This window comes from Cibotium barometz, chromosome 58 (genome assembly GCF_041138505.1).
Source record: "Cibotium barometz isolate CiBa-2024 chromosome 58, ASM4113850v1, whole genome shotgun sequence".
Lineage (NCBI taxonomy): Eukaryota > Viridiplantae > Streptophyta > Polypodiopsida > Cyatheales > Cibotiaceae > Cibotium > Cibotium barometz.
The window spans coordinates 39,278,257-39,296,619 of record NC_141103.1 but is presented as its reverse complement, the minus strand read 5'-3'; the positions used below and the strand labels follow the sequence as shown (position 1 = coordinate 39,296,619).

The 18,363-nt window shown below is 45.0% G+C and overlaps 1 protein-coding gene across 1 annotated transcript in view; it reads right to left on the bottom strand.

The window, feature by feature from the left end:
* Nucleotides 1–1,288: 1,288 nt before the first annotated feature.
* The window catches only part of LOC147606265 (DExH-box ATP-dependent RNA helicase DExH3-like), a 50,133-nt gene continuing 33,058 nt past the window's right edge, over nt 1,289–18,363 (bottom strand). The window contains exons 10-20 of the mRNA XM_086792364.1: nt 14,530–14,700; nt 14,112–14,384; nt 13,763–13,957; nt 11,174–11,377; nt 10,994–11,063; nt 10,749–10,897; nt 9,279–9,578; nt 9,105–9,164; nt 8,830–8,982; nt 4,547–4,657; nt 1,289–2,763 (exon numbers count right to left, since the gene is read on the bottom strand). Of these exons, the coding sequence (XP_086648490.1) occupies nt 2,365–2,763; nt 4,547–4,657; nt 8,830–8,982; nt 9,105–9,164; nt 9,279–9,578; nt 10,749–10,897; nt 10,994–11,063; nt 11,174–11,377; nt 13,763–13,957; nt 14,112–14,384; nt 14,530–14,700 (2,085 nt within the window). The 3' untranslated portion in view covers nt 1,289–2,364. The remainder of the gene's footprint in view (nt 2,764–4,546; nt 4,658–8,829; nt 8,983–9,104; nt 9,165–9,278; nt 9,579–10,748; nt 10,898–10,993; nt 11,064–11,173; nt 11,378–13,762; nt 13,958–14,111; nt 14,385–14,529; nt 14,701–18,363) is intronic.

Below are 18,363 nucleotides of genomic sequence, written 5' to 3'. Positions count from 1 at the left end.
GTGGGTTTAAGGCTAGATTATTACACAATCTTAATCTTAGCCTTACGAAACTTGAATTATAAAGAATTAACGTATAACTAATGCCAAAAGCGAAAACATCAAGGAAAAATGGAAACTTCCCTATGGAGGAGTCCTTAATTCATTAAGTTTGAGGACTGCTGGCTCAGTGATGTAACCCTTGGATACTCAAACCTTACAAACATCATAACACAAAACATAAACAACTAACCAAGTTCAGACTCATTGCCACTTTCTACACAATTATCTAGTTGAGAAAATAAAAACCTTAACTTATTATTCCTATACCAAAGAAAACCCAATTGAAGTTTTAAAAACCATGCATGTGCCTAATGAGAGAAGGTCATACTATGCAAAGGTCTCAAAACCCTTCACTTAAACCACAACTCAAACTTTTTATTGAACCTCCAGTCTTCTTTGTCAATGAGAGAGAGGTCATGCTATGCAAAGGCCTCAAAACACTTCATTTAAACCACAACTCAATCCTTTTATTGAACCTCCAGTCTTCTTTGTCAATGAGAGAGTGCAAAGGGCAAATATCCACACGGAATCAGGTGCACTAATCTCAAAGGCCTTTCAAAACTCTACTGTTTGAGAGGCCCTAGTTCTCTACTTTTTACCTGCACTTGGGCATTGTTACAGGTGCAGTCAACCACCCAAATGTTACATTGAAGCTTTGATACCGTATGGCATCTAAGGATTACTAAATACTACAATCATCAAACACACAAGTTTAGCTCTGTTTTTTGATGCAGCCACATGGGTAGATAGAACCATCATATTCGAAATTTCTGTCATTCACAAAGAAGCGTAAACAAATAAAAGCTTCACATTTCTGGCCTCCAAACAGAATCATAAACAAGTGAAAGGTTCACCATACGCCTGCCTTGAGCAACCTGGAATTTGAAATGCTTGCTGTTTGTGCGCTTACTGAGCATGGAAGATGTACTTAAAATATTACATACATTGTGAAATCCAAACAGAGATATGGTTTTATTATACAATAATTACATACAATGTGATACCAAGTTTTATTATAGAATTCATTAAATTAGGTAATACATATTTACATATTGAATAAAATCTAATATTGACACTTACATAAACTTGATTATTAATCGGTTTTGAATACATGTATGTATACACGTGCGCGCACACAACTTTGTGAAACCACTTGCAAGAAAGAAGAATGTTTCGTTTAGCTTGAGGGGGAAAAATAAAAAGGGAAGGGGGGGGGGGGGGGGGGGGGGGGGGGATGTGGAGTAATGGGTAAATTATTAAGTAATTTTTAAAACAGGTTCTATGCCAATATTACAGATCGCTTAGACAGGTGCCTTTGACAATGGGTTGCAATCAGGGGCGGCTTGTTGTATCTTTAGATGATGCACGAAAACTGGGCGCCCACTGTATGTCAAGGGGCACATCAGTAACTAGCGAAGTTACAACATTCCATTTTCCACACAATCATCCTATCTAGTAGGGGCATTTTCCATGTGATACAACTGCCACAATCACCCTATCTCTCAAGGGCAAAGTATTATTACACCCTTCTTAAAGCTTCAGTAGGATGCGAGGACAAATGCTCTAGACAGAGCCAAGTAGGTTTTCACAACAGTGTCATAGGAGGATCCATTCAGGTGCCAGTTCTTCCATAATACATATATCACTGCCCATGCCAAAAAAAAAAAGATGTTGACCATTCCCATTCAGGGCGAGTCTGCCTTGCCTTCTGCACACCATCAAATTAGAACTCATGAAGCAACACCCGCAGCATCCACCTATCACCATTACGTACTTTCTTTTGGCTATAAAACAAGTGTGCATCTCTCCTTGAGCTGTAGAATTTAAGCATACTATCAAATGTGAATCGAGTAAGAATACTCCAATAATTCCTCCACAACAGGAGGGTATACACCTGAATCTAAACCGTATCTTCTAAAAGGTAGAGCCTGCTCCACTTTTCCCCCACTGGCAAAATCTGCATGTGCAATCACCTACTTTCTCAGCTCGTGTGACAATCAAAGGCACACCAAGGTCATTTATTTGCAGACATAACTGTCCACAGTGCCTTCTTTTAGAAATTGAAACACATCCCTACCTCATTGCTTTTAGTTGTACAGTGGCTTTCCTGTTCAGCCAATCCAATGCCTCTGCAGCTGCATCCCTTCTACGTAGCTGTGGCTAACTTTAAGTTTTTAAAGGAAGCTTTTAAAAGCTGCACTTTTTGCTGCTGTTCGAGAAAGAGAGTCTGTGTCGCATGCTTTCTTGATTCAAATGACTTGAAAAGCCACTTTAAACCTTGCCTACCACCATTCTATTTCAGTACAGTAACACACTGAAACAGGACTATCTTGTTGCCTTCATTGTGTGTACATCCTTGTTCAGACACTCCAATGCTTCCGCAGCTGCATTCCTTTCTGCCTGCCGTTTAGATGTGGCTGGTTTCCCAATGAAATACTGGCCCTTGCACTTCACCCGAGCTTGAAACATGTTCTTTTTGGGACCTTTGACTGTGTAGCTTGGTAAACCCTGGCCATTCTGCTGAAGCCAATTGTGAAGCACACTTATAGCACTATTGACACTCTTATCACTATGGGCCCTCTTAGCCTCGACCTGCTTGTCTAATGCTGTTTGGGCTCTCATGAACACAAAAGCTCCTAAATTTTGATCTCCATTAATCAATGTAGTGACAGCTTTGATGAGATACCTACCATCTTCATAAATGTCTAGTTTTGGGTTCTCCATCTGCAGCATGCAGATAACCACGTTAATCTCTCTCTCTCTCTCTCTCTCTCTCTCTCTCTCTCTCTCTCTCTCATCAAGGATACAGCGTCTATCTTTTTGGTCTCGTAGACCCTCTGGGTCTTTTGAAGACGTTAATATATCTCTCTTTTTTGTATACTTGGGAGTCACCTTCACAGTGCCTATTTTCACCCTAGCCCACCACAGAGGCAAGATGGCTAGAGGATATGAAGCCTTGGTCCGATTGAAGAGGCAAAATTTCCAAGTCCACTTCCAAGAACCGAGCACAACGAGCTGGCTTTTTGACAAACCCGCCATGATGAACAGCACTGCTTTCTAGGGATGAGGTTTGGGAGAGGGGGATTCTAAGGATAGAGAGGGTGCAGGTAAGAGACCCATGAGATTGTCCTTGCAGAGTTAGGAGCACTGCCCCTAGTTCTTGACGTCCTCTTCCAAATGATGTACTTACTAGAGATTTGCTGACATTGAGAGGCCCTGACGCACCCATTCACACAGAGGAGAGGACAGAAAGACCCCACCCAGGCCTCTTAACACAGATTTCTTTAGCTCCCAGCAGACATGAGCTATGAGACACGGGCTCTCCACTGGCAAACACTTTGGTCCCTATTCTCATGCCGATGGCATAATGCTCGTCTCGGATTCGACTGAGGGCTCCAGAGACATCTTGATGCAGAACAAATAATTTTGTGAGCAGCAGGCCTCACAGTGAACCTTGACAAGACCAAGGTGATGAACTATAACACCTCACATGCAGTGGCAACCAGACATCACTTCACATATACAAGAAATCCCGTGAATTATCCTACTTGCCCGCCACTCAAGAAATCTATCTAGAAGGCAACGAGGATGCTCATATCAGGAATATACAAGACTTCTCCGGCAGAGAAGTACTACTGGTAGGGAACTTTCCATACACAACAAACACAGATGCTAGAATTTCACAAGGATGCATTAATTCTTCCAGCAAGTATGCCTTATGAGATGAAAACAAGCAGAAGCTCAGTTGACAGGAAAATCACAACTATAAGATATGGGAAACAATTGCTTGAGATTATAGCACCACATGGTTTGCATATATTTTATGGAATCAAAAGCCCACCTAAACCCTCCCCCCTCCACTAGTCGTTTGCATGGACGTGATGGGAGTAGAGTTGTTGACTACAACATTGGGTCCCACCCTTTTCCCTTCTGGATTTCCTAGATACTGACCTTCATGTCTTTTGGCATATGCCAAGAGCTGACCATTTTCATTCTGCTTTTCATTCAAACATGCCCTAAGACCAGCCATAATTTACTACAAGATAATTCATTAAACAGCTCCTATTTCTTAAACCAGTTTGCCCACATCTTATTTCCAGCAGTCCACAAGCTCCACACGATGTGCATACACCCTGCCCTCTTCTCAGACGTGCCAGAGCACCCACATAAAAAGACGTCTAACAAGCAAGGGAAAGGAACAGCTTAAAATCTAGTGAACTAAAAGGTGATCACCAAGCAACCTGTGCACACACTAGAAATGAGTGGAGGCAACCCAATGTGCAAATAAAAAGAATTATTAGATGTGCGGCCACTAGTCTGAAAGTTTCTGTTAAAAAAACAGAGGAGGAGGTGCCATAATCGGTAGACAATGGCCTGAACTACATGCAAGCGAGAAGGACATTTTGCACAGAAAGCCAGGGCACAGCGGTCAACCAATACCTGTTATATAATTATAGGCAGAACTGATACAAATGCATAAAAGTGATAGAAGGCTAAGCAAACAAACCTTTCTGCATAGTAAACCATCAAACTCATCCCTTATCTGCAAAATTGTTTCTGCGAGGTCCGGAGACATGTAAAATTCAAGCCCACCATCTCGCATGAGCAGATGCCCAGGCTGACAGAAAAGGAAAAAGAAGATGTATGGTAGTTAGAGTCATGCAACAGTCAACACACACAGATGTGCAAGAAAACGCCACTCCCCCCCCCCTCAAAAAAAAAGCCCCAAAAAGAGCAACTCTCTCTCTCTCTCTCTCTCTCTCTCTCTCTCTCTCTCTCTCAAAGGTTATAATTTTCAATACCACGAAGCAGGGGCGAGAGACCACCCATATCATATACAGGACAGACGTGTGGATGTAGTGACTTCATATGTATATTTGGGTGCCACCTTTACTAGCCTGGCGGGGAGGTTCTCCATGAGACAGGCAGTTCAGGACAGGGTAGCCAGAGGGTATGCAGCTTTAGCTTTACTTGAGAGGCAATGTCACTAGGCGCATTTTCAGGAACCCGTACAAAGGGATGGCTTTTTGATACCATGGTCACACCAGCCTTGATGTATGCATCCCCCATCTGGGCACCGGGACTATCAGTGAGCGGGTGGCAAGGTTTAGAGCGCCCACAGATACTTATGTTCTCATGGATGATTCATAGTAAAACCTCGACGCCACATGAGATAGTTTTGGCAGAGTTTGTGTCTTCGCCCATGCTAGTGGACGCACTCTTTCAGACTGTGACATTTATTCAGCGGGCTAGGCACATCCCCCCAGATAGATTACCGAGACAAAGCGAAAAGCAGCATCAGGACGACAGTCATGGTATGCAGAGGTTTTACAGTGGTTTTCACTACATGGGATGAGTATGGACAGGCTCCGTTTCAGTATCCCCATACATTAGGCTTACACATGAGGACATGAACTAGGTGATCTGATACGATCTATTGGGGCTATACACACTAATGGACCACCCCGGTAGGCCCATTGCCTACCAAGATGCAACAGAGATCATTTCCTGAGATTCACAGCAAATGGTTTCATACAGACACCAAAGTTATCTCGATGCCTTCGTGTCCCATGCTATGAGGATAGCCATTGGCGAGCTTAGGGTATCATCCCATAGACTGAGAATAGAGACCGGCAAAGCAGAGCAGATACCCAGAGAGAACAAGACATGTAGACTCTGTCAAACGCGGGTTGAGTTGGAGAAGCACTATGTTTACCAGTGTCTAGTCTACTATAAGATCACAGAGAGATTTCACTATCTATTCAAAGCGGGCTTTGCACCCTTATCCTCGATCATAGAGTACCCAGATCAGAGGTGCCTTGGACTCTTCCTAATGTGTATCCATGTAATGTGGGCGTATGATGAAACCGTCCGCCGTCATGTGAAGAAGATGATCACTATAGAAAGTCATCTTCGTCCCTAGGGGGTGGAGGGGTGGATGCAGGTCCTCTGAGTATCCAATCTCACAATACGTTTCCTAATCACCCTATTCACTTATGTGCAGCTGAGAGCAAAGGAAGGGGGCTCTATGTTATACTGAAACAGTGGGAGTGCCCCCATCTACATGCCATGCATACCAAACCCTTGTGCATACCAACATTGCGTGTCTCGACTCTCCATCAAGTGCCATCATCTATTTCAAGGACTCTAGGGAAAGCCGGGGGTACCTATCTAGTGGGAGCTTCCATAATCTGTGCCAGTATGCCACTGTCTAGAAAAAAGCCTCTATCATGATAAGGACAACCCCCATCTCCGCTCGCACAATCTCATGTGGCACTGAAGGCTTTACTCCTGATCATGTGCGAGATCATCATCACTAGTGACCTCTCCATCGGCTTCCACCCATCATATACCTCTCCTATATCTGTCACAGCTGTCTCCCTTCTCCGTCTCCTCCTGTGGTATAAACTGGGACCCCAAATGGGAGCTCCATACAATAATGCAGTATGACTAATGTGTCAAAGAGCCAGAGCTTCGTCCTCAACTCTTGAAATTGTATCTATGAGAAATGCCTCTCAAGTGAGCCTAGGGCTGCATACCCTCGCATCAATCTAGTTTCACCTGCCTTCCTCATAGAGAATTGAGGCCCAGCAGAAGTGATCTCAAGATAAACATAAGAGGCCACATACTCTAGAGACTACCCACTATATGTAAACTGAGGTGCGGATCTATCTACCCATCGTAGGGATGTGTCATAACCTTGAGCTTCCAAAGGTTCACCGTGAGGTCCCGATTCTCGCAAAAAGCCCGTAATGCATCCAGGTGCCTCTGCAGCCCCTCTGGTGAATCAGAGATAAGGACAATGTCATCTGCATACAATAAGATAGGTATCAAGACTCTTGCCAACTGTGCTCCTGGTCCTCCCTATCTATCTATGTAGTCAGATATCTCATCAATGTATAGCTCGAAGAGTGTAGGAGACAGGGGGCAGCCCTATTTCACTCCGATAGTATTATGTATGACATCTGAGTCACCCCTTGAGGCCCATACTCTCGCCACCTCCAGCCCGTTGATCCATTGCCAACGTTGCCGCCTCAAAACCCGCCACCGCTTCAGAGCCCGTTGTTGCCAGCGTCGCCACTACTTTAGAGCCCGCCGCTGCCACCAACTAGACAAGTGGCACTAGTGTCCAGCCAACGGCTGCTGCCAGCTAGAAGGGCGGCGCTACTGCATCAAGCACCGCCACGGGCAGACAGGCAGACCGCCTATCTGTGCCACCCTGGCTAGTGCCTGCGCTTGGTGGCCATCCACGCAGCTCCGCTCCACCTTCGTGCACCGCTCAGCTAGTGGGTGTGCTAGCTCTGAGGCCAACTCAGCTCACTACCCGCTCACTGTCTAAAATCACTACCTCGTCCACAGCTCGACCTCCACCTCCAGCTCCAGCCCTATACTCAGCTCACACCTCAGTTCCAACTTAGCCTTGCTATGCCTTGTGCGTTTGAGGGAAAGAGGGAAGAAGAGGATCAACTCACACCAGCATCTTGTTTACAGAGATACACGCATTTTGGGGCTTTCTTTTTCACACTTCTTTTGTTAAATTCAAAGCCTCTGTGCTGCATATTTGGGAATTTTTGTTTGTAAGGGCAAGTTTGTACAGTGGAAGCATCCATAGGCACTCTTCTACCTTTGCATGTTCTTGTGCAACACTCCCGCAGTCTTGTGTTAATTCATTCAAGTATACACCCTGTTTTTGGTATACTTCGGTGATCGCACCTTCAATCCCATCATATCCCAGTGCCTTGTGTGCACACTCCCGTAACTCTTCTCTTTCTCTTATTTTTCCAAGAGCTCACATCAAGAGGCTTCATGTTCCCAGTTCTCTCTCCAGCTTTGGGAAATCCCATACTACTGTGAGGATGTCACAAAGAGTTGCTTCCACTCAACTTTCCGGGTTTGGTGCATTCATGCCAACTAAAGATTGGCTTCATGGTCCCAACTACTCATTATGGAGCTTCAGGGTAAAGAGTCTGCTAATTGCTAAGGGGCTTGGGGGGGGGGGGGGGGGGGGGGGGGGGGGAGGCAAGAGCCTCGCCTGCAGCACCAACTCCTAGCCCCTCCTCTGCAGCATCAAGAGGGGCTCAAACTGTGGCACAAGTTGTGTGATGCATTTTAGCACCGTCTCTTGGATCCGCTGAAGATCAAAGACGGTGGGATGCCCATGATGCTCAAGCAATGGCCATGATTGCTCTTTCAGTCAAGCGATCAATTGTACCTCACATCTGATCCTGTAGCTCTGCAAGGGCTGCCTAGTGGTCCTCGAGATCACATTCTTGTCCTGTAATAAAGCACGAGTCATGTACCTAATGCGGGAACTGGACAACTTGACCATGAGCAAGGGTGATTCCATCACAAATCGTCTTACCAAAGTAACACATCTAAAAGAACAGCTGCTGATTATAGATGAGATAGTTGATAACAGAAAGTTGGTCACCACCATTCTTAACTCCTTGCTTGAGTCCTATCAAAGTTTCCATACTTCTCTGAATCTCTCTATGAGAGGAGGCAATCCTATATATCCTTTGAGGAGCTCGTTGGATTACTTCTCCATGAGGAGCACACAAGGAAGAACAATTCCCGGGGTAATGCAAGCAGAGGAGACCAAGCCTGGTTCTCTAGGGACAAAGGCAAAGTGGACTCGTCATAGGGTGACACCAATAAGAAGAAAGGAAAGCAATGCACCCTTTACAGGAAAAAAATGTTGCTTACATGAGAGTGCTATCCATTACATGTACTCAAAAGTTTTGGTGCACAATCAAACCTTGCATAGAGCAAATCATTCAGCACACTGACCTTATGTCCAGGATCGAGTTTTCCCCCAAACAAAAGGAGCATCGTGTCAGAAATGCCTGTCGAATCTCGGATTATCACAGTGCCTGTCTTCACTTTCTCATTGAACACCAGCCAAGGATGAGGAATACTCCTCATCTTGGAAAGTACAGAATTCTGCATAGCAAGAAGTGCCGTTACAGCTAGAGCATCTCAAGTACACCAAAAGATATCAAAGGACCACCACATGCAAGGATCTCTTGTCCATCATAACGAAAAATAGAATGATCTGAGCTTACTTGATTCAATAACACTTCACCATCTTCAACTGTCTTGAAATGTGTAATGTTGTTCTTTGGCTGCCAAAGCATACACATGAAAGTTACACATTGTGCATTAATGACGGAGACCCAGCTTCACATGAATACACAATTGAAGTTGGGAGCAATGGAGGAGTTTCCAAAACTGCCTACCAGAACTGCTGCAACCCTTGGAAAAAGGCCAGAACATATAACTCCACCCAGAAGCTGAGAAGTATTATTACATTCATAATCCTCCCCATCTAGGAATCCAGACTCCCTGATAAGATCCTTGAACTGCCTACGAAGGGAATGCATCGCCTCTAAGGTTTGTGAAGAGAGAAAGTTGTCCCAGCAGTAGTCCATTGCAGTGCCCACCCTTTTTGCATTCTGCCAACCATCATAAGCACGCACATATGCTACATGATCACTGCAGTCACTGACCCCGAATTCAAATCGCTTTCGATCCGCCATCTGTGCCACCAAAATCATAGAGAAGATCATTAAAAGAAAGCAGCACAAACCTTCCTCCAACATTTTTCAGAAACATAGAAGTTAAGTGATACAGAGTGTCACGGACATAAAGCGAGGCAGTTCTTTTCTGCTTCAACAATACAGTTAGAAAGTTGAGTCCCCAATAATTAAAAAAAGTTACATTGGATTTAGATACGCACACATGTCTTATAAAAGCATAAATTGTAGGCCCTTATTATAAGGGAATGATTTTGAAGGTGGATTGCGATTAAAACTACAAGAATTTTTCCCAAGGACAGTAAGCTAAGTGCTCAGAAGTACTTGGAACTCCCAACTTCTGCATAGTAGCAGAACAAGACCAAAATAATTACTAGCACCACATTACTCAACACTCAAAAGCAATGTGTAGTTCTTCACAAGGAGCAATGCCGACAATATATTCGCAGATACCGCCAGGGACATTACAGAATATAGAGGAACTCTGAGATCAAACCTCAACATCAAGATAAGACCCATTATCAAACATTGAAATGCAACTGCTTAGACATAAAGCCTACCCTTCAATCCTGGCATTAGAAGCGATCCTGGCATTCAGAGGTACATAACCAGAACTCGGGACATGGGATGATACAAACTTCCTACACTAGCTGGATAGGATCCTCTGAAGCCCCCAAAAGCACACCAAAAATATGTTCCAGAAAATGGGCCATGGATGTTAAAAGCTCCTTTCACTGAAGGACTTACATCATTTCTCACCCAAGAACATGAAGAGATTATTGGCCAAGTCTGGTAATATTGGAACTTAGAAGTTTGAACACCACACATATTATACAGATGCTATTACTTCTAAGACGTCTCACTCCACAAGGACAGACTGGTGACATTAGCAAGTTCATCGCTAGTAACCTATACAAGAAAATTATACAAGAGCATGTGCTATAAGTTGTAGCTTAGTGCACAAGATTTTTATGCATGACGTATACAGTTGCCTAACAGTTAATTTGTTTATATTTTGACCCAGTGGCATTGCCCTCCCTCCCTTTGTTGACAATATGGATACAGCATCAACCAGGCAAAGCAAGCTCAGAGTCACCATGACAGTAAAAAGGGGTAGCTTCAAGAGTTTATTTTGACAAATTATTGAGCCAGGCCTAATGTGCCGAAACTTACGTCCCTCTTATCGAAAGGAGATACAAAAGGATCTCTGAGACTGAGACCCGCAGCAATTGTTAGAGCTGGTTCCAAGCACTGGAAAATAGAACCCATGACCAACATCTTTCCAATAGTTGGCTCCACAGGAAGCATTGAAAGATGACGCCCTTGAAAAGAAAAAAACCATCAGATTAGCCTACAAACAGGTTTCTTTCCGGAAGGAAAAAAAAAACCCCACACAGCAGATAAAAGCAAGATGATACCCAGATGAGTGAGCTCTTCATTATCATCTAAAGCCCCAATCGTCTTAAGCAAGTGAACAGAGTTTTTCACCTGCAGTAATTTGAATTGAGTATCTCGAAAAAAAGAAGAAGAAAATAAGAAAAGCACAAATTCTGTCAAAGCCACAGCAGTTGAGAGAGATCAAAGTTGTGAATACTCACTGATAAAGGTTCAGGAGGTTGCATGGCTTTCGATAGAAAGGCTTCAATGCTCCCTAATCTTAGGCTTTTTATTTGCAGACAAAGAGAATGCAAAGGGACTCTATGGAGCTCCGGCAATTGATAATCAGCAAAAGCATCATACACAGCTTTTGGATAAATATGATAGGCCATTCCAGGTTGAACTCGTCCAGCCCTTCCTCGCCTCTACAGGTAAAAACCATCAGGTGTTAGATACTATGAGCATAGGAATATCAGCTGTTGAAACCTATTGATTGACTCTGATGAGAGAATTTTAATCAAGGGTTAATGTTACATCCAAAGAAAATATAAGCTTGCTAGAAATTTACAACTTATCCAGTAACATAGTTCTCAAAAATAATGAAATGGAATTCTGAAGGAGCTAAAACCGGAAATGCCGAGATAGCAAGTGAGGAACAAGTTAGGCAGAAGAAAGGTGAAGAACAGACAGAGGAGGAAGAGAGGGTGTTGAGAGAAAATGGAAGAGAGAAAAGAAAAATGGAAGAGAGACAAGGGAAACAAAAAAAGGAGAACTCAAAAAATGCAACTCATTTGACCCTTACCAAGCCTGAAGCAAGGGGTGAAATCCATCTGTTCAGCAAGGAAGGTACAAGCTAAGGAGAAGAAAGGTGGAGAACATAGAGAGGAGGGAGAGAGAGAGTTGAGAGAAAATGGAAGAGAGAAAGGAGGGAGGGGAGAACAAAGAAAGGTCAAAACATGCAAGTCATTTGACCTGTATCAAGCCTGAAGTAAAGGGTGTAGATGGGCAATGCCAGCTGTTGTCAAGGAAACAGCCGAAATGGCAGAGAAAAAAGTTGAAGCAGCTGAAACGAAGCCCTTTTGGAAATGGGAAGCAGCTGAAACATGTTTTGGGCCCCAAGACCACCTGAAACCAATGCTTCGGCCTAGAAATGAATTTCTGCCTTTTCCTGTGTGTCCAGTAAACCAACTCAACATACCGCACTGAGGGAGCTTCTTGGTCAAACAGTACTCACTTGTCGAGCAGAAGCCTTTGATATCCACGCAGGTAGCAGATAGAGAACTCAAAAAATGCAAGTCATTTGACCCTTACCAAGCCTGAAGTAAGGGGTGAAATCCATCTGTTCAGCAAGGAAGGTACAAGCTAAGGAGAAGTAAGGTGAAGAACAGAGAGAGGAGGGAGAGAGAGAGAGAGTTGAGAGAAAATGGAAGAGAGAAAGAAGGGAGGGGAGAACAAAGAAAGGTCGAAAAATGCAAGTCATTTGACCCGTATCAAGCCTGAAGTAAAGGGTGTAGATGGGAAATGCCAGCTGTTGTCAGGAAAACAGCCGAAATGGCAGAGAAAAAAGAGTTGAAGCAGCTGAAACGAAGCTCTTTCGGAAATGGGAAGCAGCTGAAACATGTTTTGGGCCCCACGACCACCTGAAACCAATGCTTCGGCCTAGAGATGAGTTTCTGCCTCTTCCTGTGACTGTGTCCAGTAAACCAACTCAACATACGGCACTGTCAACTGAGGCAGCTTCTTGGTCAAACAGTACTCACTTGTCGAGCAGAAGCCTTTGATATCCACGCAGGGAGCAGACAGAGAACTCAAAAAACGCAAGTCATTTGACCCTTACCAAGCCTGAAGTAAGGGGTGAAATCCATCTGTTCAGCAAGGAAGGTACAAGCTAAGGAGAAAAAAGGTAGAGAACAGAGAGAGGAGGGAGAGAGAGTTTTGAGAGAAAATGGAAGAGAGAAAGAAGGGAGGGGAGAACAAAGAAAGGTAGTAGAATGCAAGTCATTTGACCCGTATCAAGTCTGAAGTAAAGGGTGTAGATGGGAAATGCCAGCTGTTGTCAGGGAAACAGCCGAAATGGCAGAGAAAAAAGAGTTGAAGCAGCTGAAACGAACCCTCTCGGAAATGGGAAGTAGCTGAAACATGTTTTGGGCCACCCCAAGACCACCTGAAACCAATGCTTCGGCCAAGAGATGAATTTCTGGCTTTTCCTGTGACAGTGTCCAGTAAACCAACTCAACATACGGCACTGTCAACTGAGGCAGCTTCTTGGTCAAACGGTACTCACCTGTCGAGCAGAAGCCTTTGATATCCACGCAGGGAGCAGACAGAGAACTCAAAAAATGCAAGTCATTTGACCCTTACCAAGCCTGAAGTAAGGGGTGAAATCCATCTGTTCAGCAAGGAAGGTACAAGAGGAAGGTACAAGCTAAGGAGAAAGAAGGTGGAGAACAGAGAGAGGAGGGAGAGAGTTTTGAGAGAAAATGGAAGAGAGAAAGAAGGGAGGGGAGAACAAAGAAAGGTAGAAGAATGCAAGTCATTTGACCCGTATCAAGTCTGAAGTAAAGGGTGTAGATGGGAAATGCCAGCTGTTGTCAGGGAAACAGCCGAAATGGCAGAGGAAAAAGAGTTGAAGCAGCTGAAACGATGCCCTTTCGGAAATGGGAAGCAGCTGAAACATGTTTTGGGCCCCAAGACCACCTGAAACCAATGCTTCGGCCAAGAGATGAATTTCTGGCTTTTCCTGTGACTGTGTCCAGTAAACCAACTCAACATACGGCACTGAGGTAGCTTCATGGTCAAACAGTACTCACTTGTCGAGCAGAAGCCTTTGATATCCAGGCAGGGAGCAGACAAGGTGTGTTATTCAAAGCATCATAAGAGGTTTCCTTCGCCTTTCCACAATCCACAACAAAGACAACATCATTGATCGTAATGCTTGTTTCAGCCATATTTGTTGCCAGCACTATCTTGCGGACATTTGGAGGAGGATGGTCAAAAATCAATCTCTGCAGTTTTGAGAAAGACAATATGGTTAGTGCCCTAGATGGATAAAAAGCACTCAGACAACACTACAAGAAACCATGCACTTTTACACTTGCAATTAGTGGTGCAGGGCTTTCCTAAAACAGGGTAACATCTTTCAGGGGAAAAAGAGCATACCTGTTCTGCACTGGCCATACCACCATGGCATGGCAGGACCAAAACCTTGCTTTCATCACCTAATACAGGGTGTGTATGGAGTTTGTCCTTTAACGCAGTGATATCTTCCCACCCTGTCATGAACACAAGTACTGCACCAGGCCTTTCCCTTCTACAAATATGGCAAAGCAGAGCCTGGATGAGGTTGAAACCTAGGCCTTCTGGATCCCATTGTGATAGAGAAAATCGGGTTGAATAACTGCATTGCTGAAATTCTGCACCCACAAGTGCATCCTGCCAGATAGCCCATGGAATGAGAATGTAACCTTAATTTCACGTCTCCACAAATAGCCAGAAGGAATGCAGAGAAGGAAGGGGCGGGGGGGAGAGGGGGGCGGGGGGGGGGGGGGGGGGGTTCTGGTGGTACAACAGCGCTAACCTCAACCAAACTATTTACAGAGGTTTTCCGTTTTCTGTTATGCATCTGCTTTTGCATTTTCCAGGATTTGCCTTGCCCATAGTCATCAATCTGATTGAACTCAGTCAACCTGTGGCCCGTTATTTCAAGAATATCCTCCAAAAAGTGGGCTTTTACTGGATGAGTAAAACCCTACATGCAACACAAGAAAACACAGCACATAGAAAACATCCGTATTAGGTAAAGAGCAGATGGACATAAAAACTCAAGTTTGGGAACATTCTAGAAAGCTCTTTTTCATTCTTCTGTGCACCCTACTAGATATGCAAGCTAAGCATGGCCTTGGTATTACATCTGTGCCAATGTTCTTTGGCAATCAAGACGAATATGAAAATAGTGAATACAAACAAACTGTGGCAAATCTCAAAGGTTCGGCCAATTCCCACTTACTGCAGGGCACAAAAGCTGTGGGCAGCATTCACATCATTTCATTGTCATTCATATGTGTCATGGACACTAGGTTGAGTCCACTCCCACCATAGTGAAGGGCAAAGCAGCTGTGGGGAGCATTCACACTTGCAGAAGAACTAGATTGGGTCATTGCCTGGACAGATGGCAGGACAACTGGCAGGACTGAAGCTGAGCACTGCCAGAAGCTGACAAACAGAGCATGGCAGATCAATCTAGGCAGTTGAAAAGCAATGTGATGATAAATATTTTCAAACATAACAGAATAATCTGAACTAAGCATAGCCAAGATTGTGTGGGGGAGAAAAACACCCAAAACTTTTAGTACAAATCTTTCTCTGTTACTCTTTCCCACCTTATTTTAAAAAGGAGCACTTTGCTTCATAGTAACCCTTTTTTCCTGTTTCTAATACCCTATGACCATCTCACAACTAATAGTTTATCAAATATAATCCTTCTTCACCATCAATCCAAACTCTAGTCATGTGATCATTTAGCTAGTTTGTATTCTTTCCATGAGCTAGTCATTTCATGGATTTATCATAACACTTTTTTGATCTCATAGACTCTTTAGGTCTTTCATAGGGGTTCATACATCTTTCTTTCCTTCTAGATAGGGACTAACCAACCCTTGTCCATGCTGCAGGTTTCGTGTTGCATCCTATTTGGAGAGGAAAAGGGCAAGAGGCAAATGGAGAGGTGAAAAATGGGTGGATGACAACTCACAGAGCGCTATAGGAGGTACAATGTGGAAGAATATGTAATCTTGACAGATGATTTGGATGTATGCATATAGCAGGGGGGTTCCTTCTCTCATGCACTTGCAGAAGAGGAGAAAAGAATGCATCATGTAGTGAAGTGGTGGAAGGCATTTGGCGCAGGTACTTAAACTGCAGGCATTGGCAATTCGTGTGCTTTCTCAATTGAGTACTCTCCATGTGAGAGAAATTGGAGCACTTTCTCTCTCATACATACCAAAAGAAGGAAGCCCTCGAACACACAAAAGTTGGTTTATGTACACATAAACCTTCAACTCGTTTCAAAAACCAAGGCTAGAGGGAATGAGAAGATGGGCTACTTTGGAGATGCTCAACAAAGAGAAAGATGATGAAAGGTTAATTTCTATGCAAGAACTTCAAGAGCCTGAGGAGAACAAGGCAACCACAAATGCACAAGTGGAAATTGCTACTCAAGAGCAAGTTGAAGAAGATGATGATGAGATTGCTTCATCTCCTTCTCATGTGAAGGATGATCAGGATGAGGAATCTGGATGAGGTCCAAGCCTCAATCCTTAACTCTCAAGGATGAGTCTGTCAGAATGGGTAGCGGAAATAAGACAAACTTTTTTGAAAAAGAAAACACAGAACTATAGGAGAGAGAGAAAGAAGTTGTATAAACTCTACTATATACAGAAGATCCGGTACAAGAATGGCGTGGGGGGCAAGGGTGGTATTTATACCACCGTCTTGCTGTTGTCGGCCACAGCAAGACAGGCCGACAACAGCAAGACATCTCCACAACTGGAAAATACCAGTCGGCCAACATAAAATGGCAGTCGGCCAACACAGAGGAGTCCCCCACGACCAAACAAAACAAGGAAAAAACATGGACAATGAAGAAAAATGGAGAATACTCCTAACTAGGCGGGCACACCCACAACAGAGGCCCTCACTCCCTACTGAATAATATGGTACAGACAGGAGATGACGACTGCTAACACCCTCTCTCGACTCCTGGATGTGGAACCAACCCCAGTGAGCTGGAGTGCTGTCGGAGCATTTGTTGAGGTAGAGGCTTCGTGAAGAGGTCTGCCGCATTGTCATCCGTCGAACAATAGTGAAGCAAGATGTCACCAGCCAAAATCTTCTCACAAACAAAGTGATATCGTATCTCTATATGTTTGGTCCGGGCATGGAGGACTGGATTCTGAGCAATAGCTATACAGCTCTGGTTATCGGCTGGAAGTCTGGATGACCGTGGGTTCCTTTTGTGGAAATCCAATCTCGCCAAGTAACCTCCGCAGCCACACCACAAGCAACCCAATACTCTACCTCAGTAGAAGACAAGGCAATAGTTGGCTGTCTCTTGCTGCTCCAAGAAATAGCTCCTTAGCCAAGGGTAAATCCGAAGTGTCACCAATTGGCCGACCATTTGGTCCATCTCCAGATTTGTGTCCCGTTCACTTGAGGCCAGGCCGGTGTCTCATGTGAAGAGGCCAGTATTTTTGCTTAACATGGACGGAAGCCAAACTGGTACCACCCGTGTGTTAGCAGGATGGTGTCGTATGGACGGGAGCCAGACTGGTGCCACCCGTGTATGACCTGGACTGTGTTCTATCCAGGTCATACAGGTGGTAAGTGTATTGCACTTGTTGGTGTAATAGTTTTAATTCTAACCTTTTAGTTTATAAGGTTGGAAGTTCACATTCACTTAAAAGTGGGCACCCACATATGGGCCAAGGTGGACCACACTTAACCCTTTGTGTGTGTGGGGGTGGGTGCATGGCCACCTACCCACACCACACCATGAAAACTGGCCGCCCCCATGCAATCTTGGGGAGCCGGCCAGCTGTGGTTGTTTACTTCTCTCCAACCTCTACAAAAGGAAGCACCACGACCACCCCAGCATGCGCCTGTTCTCCAGCAAGCTGCGCTTCTGCTCCTCTCAGGCTGCGCATGCCCCTCCTCCAGCAGGCTGCGCTGCTTTCTCCATGCGGCTGTGTGTGTCATCACTAGCAGGCTGCGCTACCTCCTGCAGGCGGCTGTGTGCTCACCTCTAGCGGGTGGCTGCTCTCTGCACTACAGGCGGCACAGGCTGCAGCCAGGCGTCTCCTATCCATCAGGCGGCTACACCACAGGCTGACGGCTGCTTCTCCTACATCCAGGCGGCTGCTTATCCATCTCCTCAAGCGGCTGTGCCCTCTACAGGTGGCTGCGCCTGTTCTCCAGCCAGCTGCTCACTCCTGCCGGCTCCTCCAGCAAGCTGCTGCCTACTCAGCATAGCAGCTGTGCGCTCCATCTCCAGCAAGGCTACGCATCACCACTTGGTGGCGGCTGTGCGCTCCATCTCCAACAGGCTGCACATCACCTCTTGCACGCGGTTGTGTGTTCTCTCCAGCAAGCTGTGCTCTGCAACCAGGCGGCTCCTCTTCAGATAAGCTACTACTCCTCCTCCTCCTCCTCCTCCTCCACAAAAGGCGGCTGTGTCCTACACAGCAGGTGGTTGTTCTCCTTTACATAGGCCACATCTTCCTTCTTCAGATAGGCTACACCTTTTCCACAAGTAGCTACCCCTCATCCTCCTCGACAGGCTGCTGTGTCTTGGTGTCTACCACTAGTAGCTGCACACACACACTTCCGGGTATTGGTCTTCCATCTGCGAGCTACA